The sequence below is a fragment of the Poecilia latipinna genome, unplaced genomic scaffold, assembly GCF_001443285.1.
Source record: "Poecilia latipinna isolate Pla-1442-1.1 unplaced genomic scaffold, P_latipinna-1.0 Scaffold3062, whole genome shotgun sequence".
Classification (NCBI taxonomy): Eukaryota; Metazoa; Chordata; class Actinopteri; order Cyprinodontiformes; family Poeciliidae; genus Poecilia; species Poecilia latipinna.
In genome coordinates this window covers 1-16,191 of record NW_015115678.1, presented here as the reverse complement: position 1 = coordinate 16,191, position 16,191 = coordinate 1, and the positions used below count along the sequence as shown (strand labels likewise).

Below are 16,191 nucleotides of genomic sequence, written 5' to 3'. Positions count from 1 at the left end.
TTTTGGTCAAAAAAAAACTTTTAAAAAACAAAAAAAAATACCAAAAAACAAAATTTTTTTAAAACCAAGATAAGTATTAGTTTTTTTTTTCCTACTATTTCCTCTTTTTTTTTTTTTTTTTTACTTTTTCTAAACAAATATTTCAACATGTGAATTTATTTTTGCTTTTAGAGAACTTTTACTGACCAGAACCAGCAAAAATTTAATCCCAGAGTTTCACAACAACATATATAAAATCCCACTCGGACCCCAAAGATGAACAAAAAGGTTTTAACTAAGCTGAACTTTTAAAATTATCATTAAAAAATTATATTATTCAAAAATAACATGTAAAAAATTATATAGAATGAGACTTCACACAACTACAAGCATACAGAGATAATAAACAGAAAAATAAGTAAAGAAAATGCATTGAGGACTTTAACTGGATGCACAACAGCAATACTATTTACAACACTTAATATTTAGTATTTAACCTAATTTAGCTTTTATCATGTGATGAGCAGTGAGTCCTTATTGATTAAACTAGTTTACATCAGAAATGCAGCAGCTAATAAAAGTGATTGTAGAGTTACAGTCTTGACTTGAAGACCAAATGAATAACATATGATCTTTAACTAGACTCCTCAGTGTGTGAATGGGCCTGGAGAGGCTAATCGGATCACGCCACAGTTCATAAAACTTCCCAGAATTCCCCTCTCTTAGGAAGTAGATGGTAAAACTAATTATGTAAGCGCTTCGCCTGGGTTCCTTCCAGCAGTGTTTACCCTAAAGAAAAGGAAATGGGAAAACCTTAATATTAAGTCAAGTAGCTAAACGTAAAACACAAAAATTAAATTAAACAAGGGTATTTTTTCACATTCTATTCCATTTTTCTTGCTTTTAAAAGGTTTAATCATGCATGAAACAATATCTGAAACTATTTTGGATTCATTGGCGAGAGGAATAAATAAAAAGGAAAAGAAATAAACCACTGAGAGACTCCTTAACACTGTTACACATCGAATTTGATCAAGTTTTGGCCCGGTTCAGTATCTAATTCACAAAGCAAATTGCTCTAATTAGCTCTGGGTGTAAACAAGTTCTAAACATTTAGCAGGAGTTGGCGCCAGGTTGCTTTGTTTTCTGTTAAATTTTCGTAAAACTACTTCCAGTTGAAACCAGATTAATGCATTTGCTGTATATGCACACATTTAATATTTTTTTCTGTGTGAAAAATGAAATCCGACTAAATTATTCCTGTTTTTGTGCGTTTAGGATTACAAAAATATGTCTCAGAAAGTGCTAATGTTTTTAAAATGTATTCAGCATCTAAATACACTAAAATTATTGAAACTTTATGCAAACATAAGCGAGTATCTTGTACTTTCCTGGAATGAAATGCCACTTAAAGAGGAAGAAGCCATTTCTCCAAAAGCAGCATACATATACTGTATAGTATGTGTTTTTATTTATTTTTTTTACTCAATACTGGCATTATGTATGCAGATAAAACAATCAAAGAGGTTAAAAATAGCACAATAAAACATGCTCTTGATTATTTATTGCTCATTTTTCTCTAAATGGAATCATGATTTCTAAATTTACATCAAGTTGAAGAAAGGAAATGGACAGATTTAGCAATAAAGTAATTTGAAAGACATGACTTTAAAAAACGTCAAGTGATAAGCGGAGTTGTTTAACAGATTTTGTCCTAAAGTTTGTTCCAGTTACTGCCAGAGGAGTCTGGAAATAATGTGGTTTTAAGTTGATTTATTCAACCTGAAAACCTGCAATGTTTTTTTCCAAAGAAGTTTTGTTACCTGATGTCACCCAGGGAAACTTGCAGCTTATTGTTTCTTCTCAAGGAACAACATAATGTGTCATTTTGTTGGTTAGGTACAGATAATTATGTTATTTCTCTGCTAAATGTAAGAGAATAAGAAAGCTTCAGCAGTCAAATCACGTCGAAAAACAAATTGTTTTTTGATGCTAATTTATTTAAACTTTAAGATTTAAGATCTTTCTCCCTGTCTAACGCCATGACACACATTCCTGTCATTTAGTCTGCAGAATACAGACCCTCGCTTGTTTCTCTATGGAAAATCAGGAACAGGAAGGAGGCTAAATAATGAAACATCTGATTGATAATTTGACCAATGTCCTAATTACAAACTTAACCTGAGCTCAGATGTATGACCTGCTTCTGTTTTCTTGTAATGTGGAAATACAAATCAACTTGGACAGAAAAGAGTAGACGACTAACTGCATACCAGCATCAACAAATACAGTTTATCTGGAAAGTATTCACATTTTCCACATTTTGGTTTGTTGCAGCTTCTTTCCAAATTGTACTCAATCAACTGCTGATGTTTGTCACACGTAGCTACAAAAATTCACCCAAATTTAAATCAGGTTTTCTGCAGTAATTAAAAGTGAAATCCTCTGAAATCCTCTGATTTCACTTTTACTGATTTCACAAGAACTAATGCATTAGTTCTCACAAGAACCGCCATCTTGGAAGGCTGCATGTAACTAGCAGATAGAAGCTACATTAGCTAAGCTAATTTAAAGGCTGTACAATATTTTAAAGCATTACAAAGTTAATGCCTTTGTTTATGTTTAACTATATTTATATTTAAACCTTGTGACTTGTTTTGGATCTGTATGTTTACCTGGATATTGCTAATCAGCTGACCTCCAGGACAATAGGCCTTTTCACAGGTTAAATCTCATCCTACTTTTATCTTATTTATTGTTTACCCTTCTTCTTTTGTTTGGTTTGTCTGGTGTTATTTTATTATTTAATGTGTCAGCCATGATATATCAAAATAGATTCCTCACATGGGTAAAATTAGATGATCCAAGGCTAAACGACGTTAAACAAGTGAATACCGGACACAGAAGTGGATAATTTGGCAAAAAATACATTTCATTTGTGACTCAAAGCCAAAAAGTAGCTGAATAAATTTGTTGTAACTTTTTATACAGGATGTATCATGTCAAATTTAGATAGATATAAATTATTTGTTTTGTCCGTGTGTGAAAACATACCTGAGCAATTTTGTCTCCTGGAAACTCTGTGACGCTACGTAATTATGTTAAACTATCACCTTTATTAGATTTGGAGTAAACGAAGCCATCTTACCACAGAGTAGCAGCTTCACAGCAGGCCAAGCAGCCAACAATCAGCCTTTTACAGCTTTTCATCGTCTTGTGATGTGAAGAAAATTTTATTCATATGAATTTGATGTGGCGCTGACAGGTTTGAGGAAAGATTCACAGCTTCCAGTCAGATGCTTACAAGTTAATTAAGCATCTGACTGGAACCTACAATGCTCTGATTTACATTGTAGGTGAGATGTTTACTTCCACTTATTGGGGCGTAATCATTTTGAGATTTTGATGTTTATCTAATTGTGTAATTTTTGTGCAACACACAACTAAAATGATGTTGAAAAACACAAATTTGATGCTCAAATTTGATGTTTTTGTGGATTTCTTTCAATCCATATTCCCTCAAATGCAACTCTCGAATATTTAATTAAATGTCTGAACAAGTTTTACTTAACTTATGTACTATTATATGTAAACAGAAGTGGAATAATTCTGGATATTTAACCCCTCATCTTGGCAGAAGTTGATTCAGTTTTGTTGGATTATTTCATCCAATCTGAAACCAGGTCTGATGTTTATTTTGAACCGTTTTCTGAACAGAACTTTTAACTGTGTCAAAGTATTAACATTACGTTGAAAAGTCCTTCCCTTTATGCAATATAACGAGTCCACTGGAAATAAAACACACCATAATGTAAAGTAAAACTACTTTCACTGTGGTCGGATGGTCACACTCATGTTTTGGTACTCACCGGTTATTATGGGATGGTTCCTGAACCTCCTAACCAATCCCCTTTCATCTTGAAATAAATACTTAGTTTATATGGTTAATCAGAACTTGGAATAGAAAAAGCAGACTAAACTTTACTGAAAATGTGATTATTGCGACTTTTAAGTCTAATTCTGCCAGGAAAATGTTCAGATAATACTTCAGATGCTCATATATGGATGTGCTATAACATTTTGAAAAATAAAAAACTGCTTTCAGGGCACCAGTGTAGTAAACAGTGTTGTGCAGAACAGGTAGTGTTAAAATTGCATCACTTTATCATCACCAAAATGTGTTTTTGTTCTTCTGTTTTGAAATTTAATCAGTTTGCTGTGATTTTTATAGCGGCTGAATGTAAACCAGCCTGCCTCCTTGGCTCAGGCCGCCCGTCTCCACCCTCCTGCCGGGTCACGGGTCTCGTTTTGGACTAATTTAATAAGAAACACCAAGTACTCCGTACAGTAGACACCTCCGGTCTCAGACGGCAACCAAGCCGGGCAGGTAAGACCTCCATGGTTTCCTCTAACTTTATTTACTCCGTGGGGAAAAGTCGTAACTTTTTCAACACTGTAGGTGTTTATTTATTGGTTTTGTTGAAGTTTGTACAACTAGCTGAGCCACAAGTTACAGGGATTTGGAAGGGATGATAATAAGGACAAGAAGAGAGGATGGAGTTCACTGCAAAATAAAGGGAGTAAATCTGGTTTACAGAAGTCTATCACTCAGTTTCTATAGAAATAGAGGTATTTAATATCGATATGGATGGTTAAACTGGTTTCAGAGAAGTAACTGGTGTCATTTAGAGTAGAAAGACTTCTTAAGGGGTTCTGCGTTTGCTTTTCTGAAACTTAGAAACTAAAGATATTTGGATTCGTTTTAGAGTTTCCAGGTTGACACAAATATACTCTGGTATTCACTGAGGCTGGAGGTAAAACCACCTGCAAATTTCTGAAATTGAATATTTTAGATGTGCTCTACGAAAAAAATCTGTGAACAGGATAATAATCTTCTAATAATTTGGCGTTAAGGTCCACTGTAAAATCAACAGCTGGTTGGTAAGAACTGATGGTTGCATTTGATCTCAAATCTGGAACATATTGAGACATCAAATGGAGTTTAAAAGGATTGCTAATTGCAAGTTAAGGAATTGTTTTATGAGTGTATCTGCGATCCTTCAACCAGGATCTCATTCAGTCTTTATTTTTAAAGAAGGTTAAAGCGTAAGGAACAGGAACTTTTGGTGCAAAATGTCGTTTACAACATAAAGGAATAAGTTTGGTAATCCTGAAGAAGTGTGATGAGGACATATGAAGGAGTTTATAAAGTTCTGGAGGGAATATTGGTGAATTTACTGTTCACTGTATAACACAACGGGTAGACTTCAGGTTGGAAATGGTGAAAAGTAAAAAATGTTAAATGGTGTTGAAACAGAGGCTCTGAAGGTGGAAACTTTACTGTTGTGTACAAACTAGACTTAAAATCATGTAATTTCCATTAATAAAGTGGAATTTACTCCAGAGTTTGTGGCATTTCTCTGCTAATTTGTTGAATGTAGTATTTAATTAAATGGTCGTCGAGGCTTAACTGCTTCGAGGACTGGGTCTAGTGCAGGTTTATGCAATTAGTTGATTTTACGACCACATGATCTTGAGGGCGTACGGTTTTCCTTTGTAAAACTACAAATCTCTAGGATTCCAGGAACTCAGTCTGATCTTTTTATTCTACGCCGTAAATTGTTCTGTGAGGTTATGTAATTACGGCCGTTGTCTTTTAAACTAATTTCATTTTATTTTGCAGAGAAGAAGACTCCGCGAGGAGATCTGAGTCAAAATGTCTGAGCGCTACGACTGCACAGAGTGCAAGGACTCTTTGTACGGACAGAAGTACATCCTGAGGGAGGAATATCCGTACTGCATCAAGTGCTATGAGGCCCTTTTCTCCAGCATGTGTGAAAAGTGCAAGAAGCTCATTAGCTGCACCAGCAAGGTGATGCATCCATGCTCCTTTCGCTTTAACTCCAATGTAGATCCAACGTTTTGTTGCTGGTCAACTTCTGTGATTTCTTTACTTGGTCTTGTTTAAGATTCAATGATAACCACAGTTAACCTTGAATTAAAATATTTCTCCATCATTTTAATTTTGTAAGATTAAATACATACATAAAGTGTGAATTTCTTCTGGGGGACAAATCAAAACAGTGGCTAATCGTTGTAATCAATAAGAACTTATTGATTACAATAATTTAAGTCCCAAAACCTTAAAATTGAGGGTTCATGGAGGTGCATGAGTCTATTTTATTCAACTCCTGTAACATCTTGCTAGCTAATAGAAGTGCAGACTTGTCTTCAGTTGTTGTTTTTCTTTCTTTCAATTTTTAGAACAGAAGATGATAAAATCCTATCATTTTTGGAGTTAATTTTAGGGCAGCTGTGCTGCAGTGCTAACAAAATCTGGTGTGTATAATAACAAGCTGAGATTCACTTTCAGCTGTTCTACTGTCTTACAATGAAAAAATACAAAAAATATAATATAATATTCCTGCTAGCACTTAATATTATTATACATTTAGAATATTATATTATTATATCATTTTTGTTTCTAGGCGTTTTTCAAATGTTCTGCAACCAGCTCTGCCGCAGTGCTAACACTAAACACGTAGTAACTTTCATTCTTTTAAAATATCTATTTAAATTTGTTGCTGATGGAATATTTATTTGATTGTTTTTTGAAGGATCTGTCCTTCAAGGACTGTCACTGGCACAGCGAATGCTTCCTCNGCNACAACTGCAGCCGCTCTCTGGTCGACAAACCGTTTGCCACCAAAAACGACCTCCTGATGTGCACCGACTGCTACTGCCTGGAGTATTCCTCCAAGTGCCATGCCTGCCTGAAGACCATCATGCCAGGTACAAGAAAAACTCCTTATGCTGTTGCTAAAATGGTTTAATGCACAGATGTCCAAAGTGCAGCCCATTTATGGCCCTCTGAAGGATTTTAGTCAGCCCCCAGACCGCAAATGTGTAATTGACAAACTCGTCTGCAAACACAGTTGGTTGAAGCGGATGGACACTTTTTTATTTTTAGGGTAATTTTTTTTATAGATAATTTTTAAAAGAAAAAAAAAAGCATTTATTTACAACGTTTTTGCATCTATCTTAATTCTGGAGCAACCAGAACCAAAATTATTGACTTAATTTTACTCAAAGCAAATCTTACAGTCCTAAGAAAACCATCATCTTGCAATCTTTCAAGGTTGTTTTAATGTATTTACAATGATTTACTGATCCATTCTCTATAACAAAAAAATGTTAACCGTTTTGTCCCTCAAGGGAAAAAGTTTGAACATCACCAGTTTAGTATGAAAGAATATTAATATAAAATCAAATAAATCTGCAATTCAGTATTCTTATTCCAGGCACCAAGAAGATGGAGCATAAGGGGAACAGTTGGCATGAGAAGTGTTTCATCTGCAAATTCTGCCAGCAGACTATTGGCACCAAGAGCTTCGTCAAGAAGGACGGGAACAACTACTGTCTGGCCTGCTATGAGAAACTGTTTGCCCTGCAGTGTGTCCACTGCATGAAGGTAAACATCCTCACAATGTCCCACTATGATTTCCGCTATTAAAACCAGTTAAAATGTTCTGCAAATGTATGGTCATGTAGGGTTTTTTTCTGTGCTTAGAGGAGCTGAAAGTTGGTGCTACAAAGACTCACATATGAGCAACAAGCAGATGGTCAGGCAGGCAGGAGTCGTGGCGCAGGCAGCAGTCGTCTGTTTGACTTGAGAAAAAGTCAGCAGCACACAGCCAAGATGGCTGCAAAGTGTGATGTCAGAGAGATGCAGAAAAACGTTTAAATCTACTAATTCAGAGGACGTTTGCTGAAAATATCTGTTTCTGTTTAAACTGGAACTCGGTAGTTATGCAACCTAATGTGTTTTAACATGAACTATAACAGATTTTAAATTATTAATATTGTTATCAGTTTGATCTCTTTCAGACTCTGTTTTTTTATTGTTTTAGCTTTAGTCTCATTTATTTGTTTATTTTTTTCAGGAAAAATTAAGGGTTAATTGTAAAAATCTAGGAGTTGCTGTATAAACAAGTCAGCTAATCGCCTTGCTAATTTCTCATTCAGTATGTTTAGTGGTTAGTTTTTTAGTGTTTAAAATTGAATTTAATTGTAAAACAAAATCCAAATGTCATGTCTCTGTTAATTTAGACTCATTAGTTTTATGATAGCTAACTGTTATTTTTAATCCCAGTTTGGCAAATAACATTTCTAATAATTAACTTTTATCTTTAATACCAAATATGCCTTATCTTTAGGATCGTTAGCCTTCAGTTAGCCTTTAGCTTTATTGACTAATAGTTTTATAACAGTTAGCTATTAGCTCTAATGTAAGTTAGATTTTGTCTTTAATACCACTTAAGGTATTTAGGTTTGTGATACTAGCTTTGAGCTTCAAACCAGACTAATTAGCTTTTTGATTGTCATTTTTAAGCTTTAAATCAAGTTTGGCTAATTAACTTCTTGAGAGTTAGCATTTACCTTTATTTTTTATTTTTTGCTTTATTTTAAAATATTATAAAATGTGACCCAAGGATTTTATGATAATGTGACTTAATGGCAACAAATCTGCAGCTCACTAATGTGTTGTCTTTTTATTTTCACTTCTGTTCCTGAATAACGTTGCCCTAGCTACAGTGTTTTTGTCATAAAATCAAAAAGTTCAATGGCCAAACTAATGTTTTTGAAAATAATTTCTCATTTGTTTATTTTGCTTTGCTTTCTTTCGATCTTTTAGCCCATTACGACTGGAGGAGTGAGCTACCATGACCAGCCGTGGCATAAGGAGTGCTTCGTTTGTGCTGGATGCAAAATGCAGCTGGCTGGGCAGAGATTCACCTCTCGAGACGACGCCACCTACTGCCTCGAGTGTTTCTGCAACCTGTTTGCAAAGAAATGCGCCCACTGCACCAACCCAATCAGTGGTAAAATGACCTCCCACAAATCTTCAGATGATAATTAGTTTGAAAAAAGTCACAGCAGAAACGAGAAGTTTTGCTTCAGAATTTTAATCATGAAATCAAGCTGGAAAGATTCACCAAACTGTAACTGATTCGATTTTAACAATGTAAGCAACACCTTCAATCTAAACTCAACATTCTCAAGATCATATGCTTAACTTGGGATCTGGTGTGTCCAATCACCATCAATTACAGAGTTATTGCGTTAAAAAAAAAAATCATGGGACTCTTCTCTGCTGTTTTTACCTCAGGTCTCGGGGGCAGCAAGTATATCTCATTTGAGGATCGGCAGTGGCACAACGACTGCTTCAACTGCAAAAAATGCAGCGCGTCGATGGTTGGTCGAGGCTTCCTGACGTTCAGAAACGACATCTTCTGTCCTGACTGTGGTAAAGACCTCTGAGGGGTCACCAGCACCAAGGAGGCGAACCAGTCTGACGGCCAATCGGGACAACTCTGCAACATATTCAAACTTTCCTGAATATTAACCAGCGTGATGTCTTTCTTTGGTTTTAACTGAGAAACTGGAACCAGTTTTAAGTAAAAGTTTGTCTTAAAGATCAAATGAAAAACTACAAAAATATCAGTTTGAAGTGGAAACCTTTACTGCTTAATTTCTTCTATGCATAACAGCATTTAAGCATTTTTATTAAATAGCAATGTCATATAGGTTTTCCTACTAATTCTTCTCTTTCTAATCATTTTTGGATGTTTCATCTGTAGGTATTCCTGGATGTCAGCAGAATTAAAAGTCTATTATTCTCAATTATTTGTCAACCAAAAGAAATTTAGTTTTTTGTTTAGGTTGGTGTAAATTCTTAATGTTATTTTTATTTTTTCAGGCACTGAATGTTTTAATCACTATGACATTTATTTTAAATGCTAACAATTTTTCCCAATATGTTTTATTTTCATTTCCTGTAGTCTTGTAATATTATCTAAATAAACTATGTAGTTTAAATTAAATAAAAAGCCTCAAATACTCCAAGTGAAATCTCATCTCAGCTATTTATTTATGTGTACATTAGAAAAGTCTGAACAACCTGATTCTGTTTCTTACTTGTTTTTTCCTAAGTGGATCTGGACTCATGATGAGCTTCTTAGGTTTAACTAAATACCAACAAAACAATATGGTTGTTGGTTATTAGTTGTGCCTTGAACAAGTTTTCTATTGTTTGTTTACATTTTTGGTCAATAAGTAGTGGGCATCCTCCCATAGTCATAGTAAAAAAGACTGCAAGACAATATGGCTGCCAAAATTCAGTGTCACAACTTCAGATTTGATGCTAAGCTAAAGGAATATTTCATTATTTTTAAGGAATATGCGCAAAAATAAATACTTAGACTGATTAATCTTAAAAATGGCATTACAATTCAAGATATGAAGACTCACATAAGTATTTAGTTTAGGATAACAGATTACTGAAATCTGAAACCATAACTAATAAATCAAATCTATACTACACTTTATCTGGAGATTGTTTTAAACACATTTGGGTGTTAGGGTTTCATTCATTCAAGAATCTCCTCTTGAAAACATTCTAGAAACGTCCCTATTGAGATCAGAAAAGTAGTTTTGAACTTTAAATTTGATATTTTTCTATGCTTTATTTGACCGCAGAACAAAGATCGTCTGTCCATGTATCCAACAGAGGTTGCGTAGCACAGAATTCTCACTCTTACCGCATTTTCATGCATCATAAACGTACAGTCCTTTCGGAAAGAAAACTCACACAGTGTAAGGCGTCGTTTTAAATACACGATCTTTGATTTGTGAACAGGAAGCGAGCAGCAGGTGCCACAGGAAGCTGTTAGCTCTGTGAGGAGGAAAGAAGAAGCTATCGGCTTTTACCTGCAGCAACCCAACTCATCAAATACAAAAAAAGCACACAGCAACATTAGAGTAAGAAATATTTATATTTTCTTATTTATTAACCATTATTAGCACTTTATTAAAAAGGCATCACAATTTCATTGTAAAAAAATGGAGATAGCGGTGGAAACTAGGCGGCTAACTCGGTTAGCAACGCTTTGTTAGCCTCTTATCTCAGTAATTTATTGCTCACATTAGCGGTGAAACCTGAGCCTAGTGATGTAAATTATGTTACGGCAAAAATAAACGTTTTAGGGTTTTAAAATCTATTTTAAGTAAAACTCTGGAAATAAAACCGACGGTAGTAAATGAGTAAGTCTTGAACGCTATTTGCTCATTTACATTTACTCACCATGTCCAGATTTTACATTTTATCTCCATGCATCTGTTCATCCGTCCATCCATCTGCATCCATCTGTTTATCCTTTTGCATGCATGTTGTCATCCATCCATCTGCTTTAATCTCTTCATCCATTCATCCATCCATCTAATCATAATCTATTACTCATCCAACCAATCATTTGCATCATTTTGTTCATCCTCTCATCCATGCAACTATTGCACATATTTATCTGCATGAATCTGGTCCATTTATTTATCCATCCATCGATTTGTCTATTCGTCCATGTTTCTTTGATTTATACATCATGAATCTCTGCATTTCTATGAAAAAATAAACTAATAACTCAGATCTCAGCTTTCGTCTAATACCTCTGACCTTTTTAGAGCCGTGCATCATAACTGTTTCTGTTTAAAGTTGAATCCAAGTGAAAGCATCTTCTGTTTCTCAATTGTAACTGACAGCTTAATTTATACTGCCCCCATGTGGGGACAGTAGGAAGCTGAAGTGATAAAATATAATAATAATTCTGTTTTAATCATTTTCTTATTGATTTATTTAAACTCTAATGTCGCTCATTCATTTAATTAAAAAGTGTTTTATAGTTTGTTTCTTTTTTTTGTTGTTGCTTTTTTTCTTCCTTGACTTGTGGCAGTTGTGAATTTAAAATGTCTGTATTTAGTTTGCAGATTTTCTTTCGTCGTCAGCTAAAATGAGCGCTGCCGTTCCCAACCATCGAAGGACCAAACCCGGAGGTGAGACTGGCTAAAGTTTGCAAACTGTTTCCTCTTCATATTTGTGGCATTAAAACCAGTAGAAAAACGAAACTATTTTCATCTGAGAGCCACTATTATTCAGCTTAATGAAGGCCATGCTTGTGTTTTTCTGCAGGCATAAAGCCTGGAGCTGCAAACAGCGGCGTGACCGGACCCACCTCCCAGATTCCCGGCCTCTGCCAGACCGCCACCGATAGCGCGGAGGTGGAGAGGATCAGCGGGCGGCGAGTGGGGATATTTGAGACCGACTCGGACTACGTCAAGCTGGCGAAGCAGGGAGGACACAAAGGTGAGCCGATAAACCACAGATTTAAAATTGCTGATCAATTCAAGAGTTAATCCAAGTTGATCATAAAGATCATCTTTCACTGTTTGGTTTAGTAGCTGTTTGTTTGCCTTCCTGTTCATGTTTAGGAAGCATTTTAACTTCATGACTAAGCCTATCGCAGTAAGCAATTAATTGATTAATCGCATAAAAAAATGAAAAAGAGCTCAATAATTTCTAATATTTTTTGAAGTTAAATTTTGCTTACAGAGACATAATCAATTTTATTTATAGTTTTGGTTGAGTGTCAATTTTATTTTTGTTTTGTTTCTGGTATTTAAATTGTCTTAAGAAACTACAAAATAAATACAGAATATGAAAAATACATTACAAAAAAAAGATGGTAAATAAATTAAATTACTACAACTAATAAAAACAAATGATTGGAAATGAAATAGTAGTGATAATATTAAGATTTCCTTACAAAATTAAAGTTTATTGGTCTTTGTGAACTTGTGTTATTATCGATATATTATGAAACTACAATATTATGATTTATTACAATAATTTCTTATTGCAGAAAATGGGAAATAAATGCAAATAAAACATTGTGAATTCTCAATTTGGCTCATCGTTTTGAAACGGCTCCCGACTCTGAGAGGTTGCAGTAATTATTTGGTCACTGACCTGCTTTAGGTGTGACTTAAACCCCTCCTGGTGTTTTCAGAGCGGAGATGAGAGTCATTACTGCCTGCAGAGTTTTAGCTTCAACAGGAATGTTTCCCTTCCTGCTGCAGGCCTATTGAGTCACGACGTTGATGACGATGACGCGCCGAAGAAAGCCTACAACCCGCCCAACTGGTTCGGAGGGGATGAGTCAAAGAGGTAAGACGGGCCAGATGCTGATTTAGAGGAAAACGTTTTCGTAGGAAGAGTCCAGAGCTGAGGAAGACGAAATGTTCCTGTCTGTCACCCAAGTGTTGCGGCTGCAGGCGAAATGTTCCCAGAACTTTCACATGGAATGTCATCGTGGTTTTGTGCTTTCAGCGGGAGCGAAGCCTCGTCTCCTGACAGCCAGATGAAGGCGGGCAGGCGGCTTCTGGCTGCTCCCTTTGGCACTGATAACAATTCCTCCTGGGAAAGAGAGACTGATAGTTTTTCCCATGGTAAAGAGAAGGTGAATGGACCGAACTAGTCACTCCCCAGCATTCATGCCACGCAGACGCCACTCCATCTTTTGTTATTGCCATTATTTTAGTTTTTATCACAACTTTCCTTCATTTTACACCTTCGTTTTTCATCCCTGCGTTTGGAAATTGCTTCAAGATTTAATTCTCCGGAGGGACTTTGTTGTTTCCTGGGAATTTGGAGGGGGAAACGTTGGCTCCGTGATTGCAGTTCTCTCCAATATTCCAGCTGGTTCTAATCTGGGAAACCTGGATTACAGCGATGTGCAAAAGTATTCACACACACTTGACGTTTTTCACACTGCAACCACAGGTTTTGCTGTATTTATTGGGACTTTATGTGGAAGAAACGTGACGTATGGTTTAGTTACAAAGAAAAAACTGAATAGTGTGGTGCATTCAGAGGTCACTTTAATAGGAAGTTACTGCTCTGCTGCATAAAATCCCAGTAAAATACATTCAGGCTGCAGTTTGGAAAAATGTGAAACGGTTCAGGGAGTGTGAATACTTTTGCAGGTTGCTGAGTTTCTGGGTTAAAACTAACAGATAAATCATCATTTGAAAATGTTCTGGTTGGTTTAATTTTTAACAGCATGGCAGTTTTTTTTTTTTTCCTTAAGTTTTCCTCTTTATTTCATTCTCTGCTCTGCTTCCCTGATATTTTCCCCAGCCGCTCATTTCTCCATGTTTGGTAACTTGGTGAGTCCCTGTAGTTCTGCAGCCATCAGTCAGGCTGTTGCTGCTTATATAACTGTGACTCTGGATGATGTTTCAATCTGCAGATGTCTCCAGATGATGCAGCTGTGCCTATGGAGGGTCTGTCCATGACCAACAAGTATAAGAGAATGTAAGAACTTATTCCTCTCTCGCATTTACTGATATAAACTTGATTTATTTGGAAGGTTTTAGAGGTTCGATAACGTGACGCTCTCCTCCTCAGATCCTACGATAAGAAAGCTCCTCCGGTCAGCATGTCCAAGCTGCTCAGTCACGGCTACATGGAGGAGAAGAAGAAGTCTGGAAACGACGACGATACTTCAAGTACAAACATTTTTATAGTTTAGCAAGAAATAAAATCTGAAGTGGGGTAGAAGGAATCCCTAAAAACTGAATTGTCCACTAAAAGTTGTTGGAGTCAAACAAATCAAGCTCAGTCTTATATTTGTAAAGGAAGATAATGGAATAGTTTTGACAAAACAAGCTCAGGGTCTCTTTATCTCGTCACAAGATAAGATATTTGTCTTTGTGACAAAAAGATGGAAATCTTGCAGCTTAGTGAGAGATAATGAAACATGACAGAGAAAAGTTCAGTGATGAATTAACTAAAGTGAAAAAGAAATTCCTTCCAAATGTGATAAAAAAAAGTTTATTATTATAAAATGAACTCAAGATATTTATCTCAATATGAGGAGATAATAAAAATCCTGATGCAAAGCAAACCTGAGCTCTCGTTGAAATAGCGAATGTAATGATGACAAAATGCTTCATTAACATTTATCCTGAAGTTTTGTGATTATAAAAAAAACTAAAAAATCCAAAGTCTTGTTATCACGACAAAACATTAAGGGTCTCTACTTCAAAATAAGAAAAAAATAACAATAAACAAGCTCAAAGTCTTTATCTTAAAATAAGACAAACTTATTAGCTAGTGAGTTTTTGACGTACAAACACAATCGTGGTTTTATCTCATTGTGATAAAATGAGTTTGTTCATATTTCTGTAGCTTTTAATGCTAAAAGCATCAACAAGAATGGAATTACAGCCTGAAAAAAGTCAGTAATTTCCTGATCTATCATGAAGAGACCCGCAATAGACAAACACTAAATATTAGACCATAAATCGTTCAATTAATGTTACTAAACATGTGTGAAAACACCTGAATAAATGACTAACGTGTTGCTGAAGCTGCTGCTGTTGCTTCCACGGTTTAGATTTGTTGTTTTCTGTGTTTGACCTGCAGGCGTGACGTCAGAACAGACCAGCACCGTCATGACGGAGGATGTGGACGACCTGGATTAGTTTGCTCAGGTTCTGCTTAGCAGGAACAATGGGGCTGTTCTTTAAGGTTCTTTTCCCCCCGATACGGTGCAAACACACCTCTGCACCCTCTTACGTTTTAGTCATGTTTATTGTAAATCCACTGACTGTTAGGTTTTGTACTCATGTTTATGCAAAGGTACTGTCTTTATTATTTATTGTTTTAATTTGTATAGAAAGAAGGAGAAGAAGAAGAAAGGTGCGTTTCTGAGTAGCGTAGTCGGTGTTGGTGACTTTTTGAGTTTTGTTTCTGTGCTCGATTTGAAAGCAGGGCTGGAATCCAACAGCTGCCGGTTTTTACCTCTGAGCCTCGTTGCTGTTCGCTTCCCGCCCTGGACGTATGAAGATCGACTTGGTGACGTTTAAATGTTTGTGCTGATGATTCGTGGTTCCAGTGACGTGAAGTATTATTTGCTCGGCTTGGCGTGTTTTTTTTTTTTCGGCCGAGGCGACGCGTACGATCATCTGTCGAGACGGCAACCCCGCAGCTGCGATCACATGACGAAGTGAAAACTGACGGCCAGAGTCGCTGAGGTTTGTTTGGGTAAAAAGGAGCCAGATGCTTTTATTTCTTTCTTTCCTTTGATCGTACTAATTATTCGGTTTTTAAGCTTCCTAAATTAATAATTGTATGGCCTCACTGCTGTGTTTACCTGCCAGAATAGTAGGAATAAATCAGACGAAGCTGAAGCAACAGGCTTTAGCTGCTTTAGTGCAAAAGTGCCAAGCTTGTTTCGCTGTGAAATCACAACATTCCCCTTTAGCCACGACTAAACGTAGATGTGCTGTAGGATTTTAACTAAAGACACTTGAATT

At 35.9% G+C, this 16,191-nt stretch overlaps 2 protein-coding genes across 4 annotated transcripts in view; both read left to right on the top strand.

Annotated features, from left to right (window-relative positions):
* Window positions 1-9,497, top strand: part of LOC106940019 (four and a half LIM domains protein 2-like) — a 13,680-nt gene extending 4,183 nt beyond the window's left edge. Inside the window, exons 1-7 of one of the 3 annotated variants that reach the window (XM_015022628.1) lie at window positions 2,572-2,703; window positions 4,211-4,366; window positions 5,663-5,851; window positions 6,597-6,771; window positions 7,281-7,450; window positions 8,675-8,861; window positions 9,149-9,497. In XM_015022628.1, coding sequence (XP_014878114.1) covers window positions 5,696-5,851; window positions 6,597-6,771; window positions 7,281-7,450; window positions 8,675-8,861; window positions 9,149-9,300 — 840 coding nt within the window. In that variant the 5' untranslated portion in view covers window positions 2,572-2,703; window positions 4,211-4,366; window positions 5,663-5,695 and the 3' untranslated portion in view covers window positions 9,301-9,497. Of the gene's footprint in view, window positions 1-2,571; window positions 2,704-4,210; window positions 4,367-5,660; window positions 5,852-6,596; window positions 6,772-7,280; window positions 7,451-8,674; window positions 8,862-9,148 lie in introns of those variants that run through there. The other 2 variants (XM_015022629.1, XM_015022630.1) reach the window with 2 other exon arrangements.
* Window positions 9,498-10,669: 1,172 nt separating this feature from the next.
* On the top strand, window positions 10,670-15,809 carry LOC106940020 (uncharacterized protein C7orf57 homolog). The gene is made up of 8 exons (XM_015022631.1): window positions 10,670-10,800; window positions 11,793-11,865; window positions 12,002-12,175; window positions 12,949-13,036; window positions 13,199-13,328; window positions 14,121-14,185; window positions 14,279-14,379; window positions 15,299-15,809. The coding sequence occupies exons 2-8, from the start codon at window positions 11,823-11,825 to the stop codon at window positions 15,355-15,357; spliced, it is 660 nt and encodes a 219-aa protein (XP_014878117.1). The 5' UTR covers window positions 10,670-10,800; window positions 11,793-11,822; the 3' UTR covers window positions 15,358-15,809.
* The last annotated feature ends 382 nt before the right edge of the window (window positions 15,810-16,191 follow it).

What these genes read in the sequence shown, in the direction of transcription:
- LOC106940020 (XM_015022631.1), top strand. Translation starts at nt 11,823, where the DNA reads ATGAGCGCTGCCGTTCCCAACCATCGAAGGACCAAACCCGGAG. An exon ending in GAAGCAGGGAGGACACAAAG is followed by an intron (nt 12,176 to 12,948) that starts GTGAGCCGATAA and finishes TTCCTGCTGCAG; the next exon opens with GCCTATTGAGTCACGACGTT. An exon ending in GGAGGGGATGAGTCAAAGAG is followed by an intron (nt 13,037 to 13,198) that starts GTAAGACGGGCC and finishes TTGTGCTTTCAG; the next exon opens with CGGGAGCGAAGCCTCGTCTC.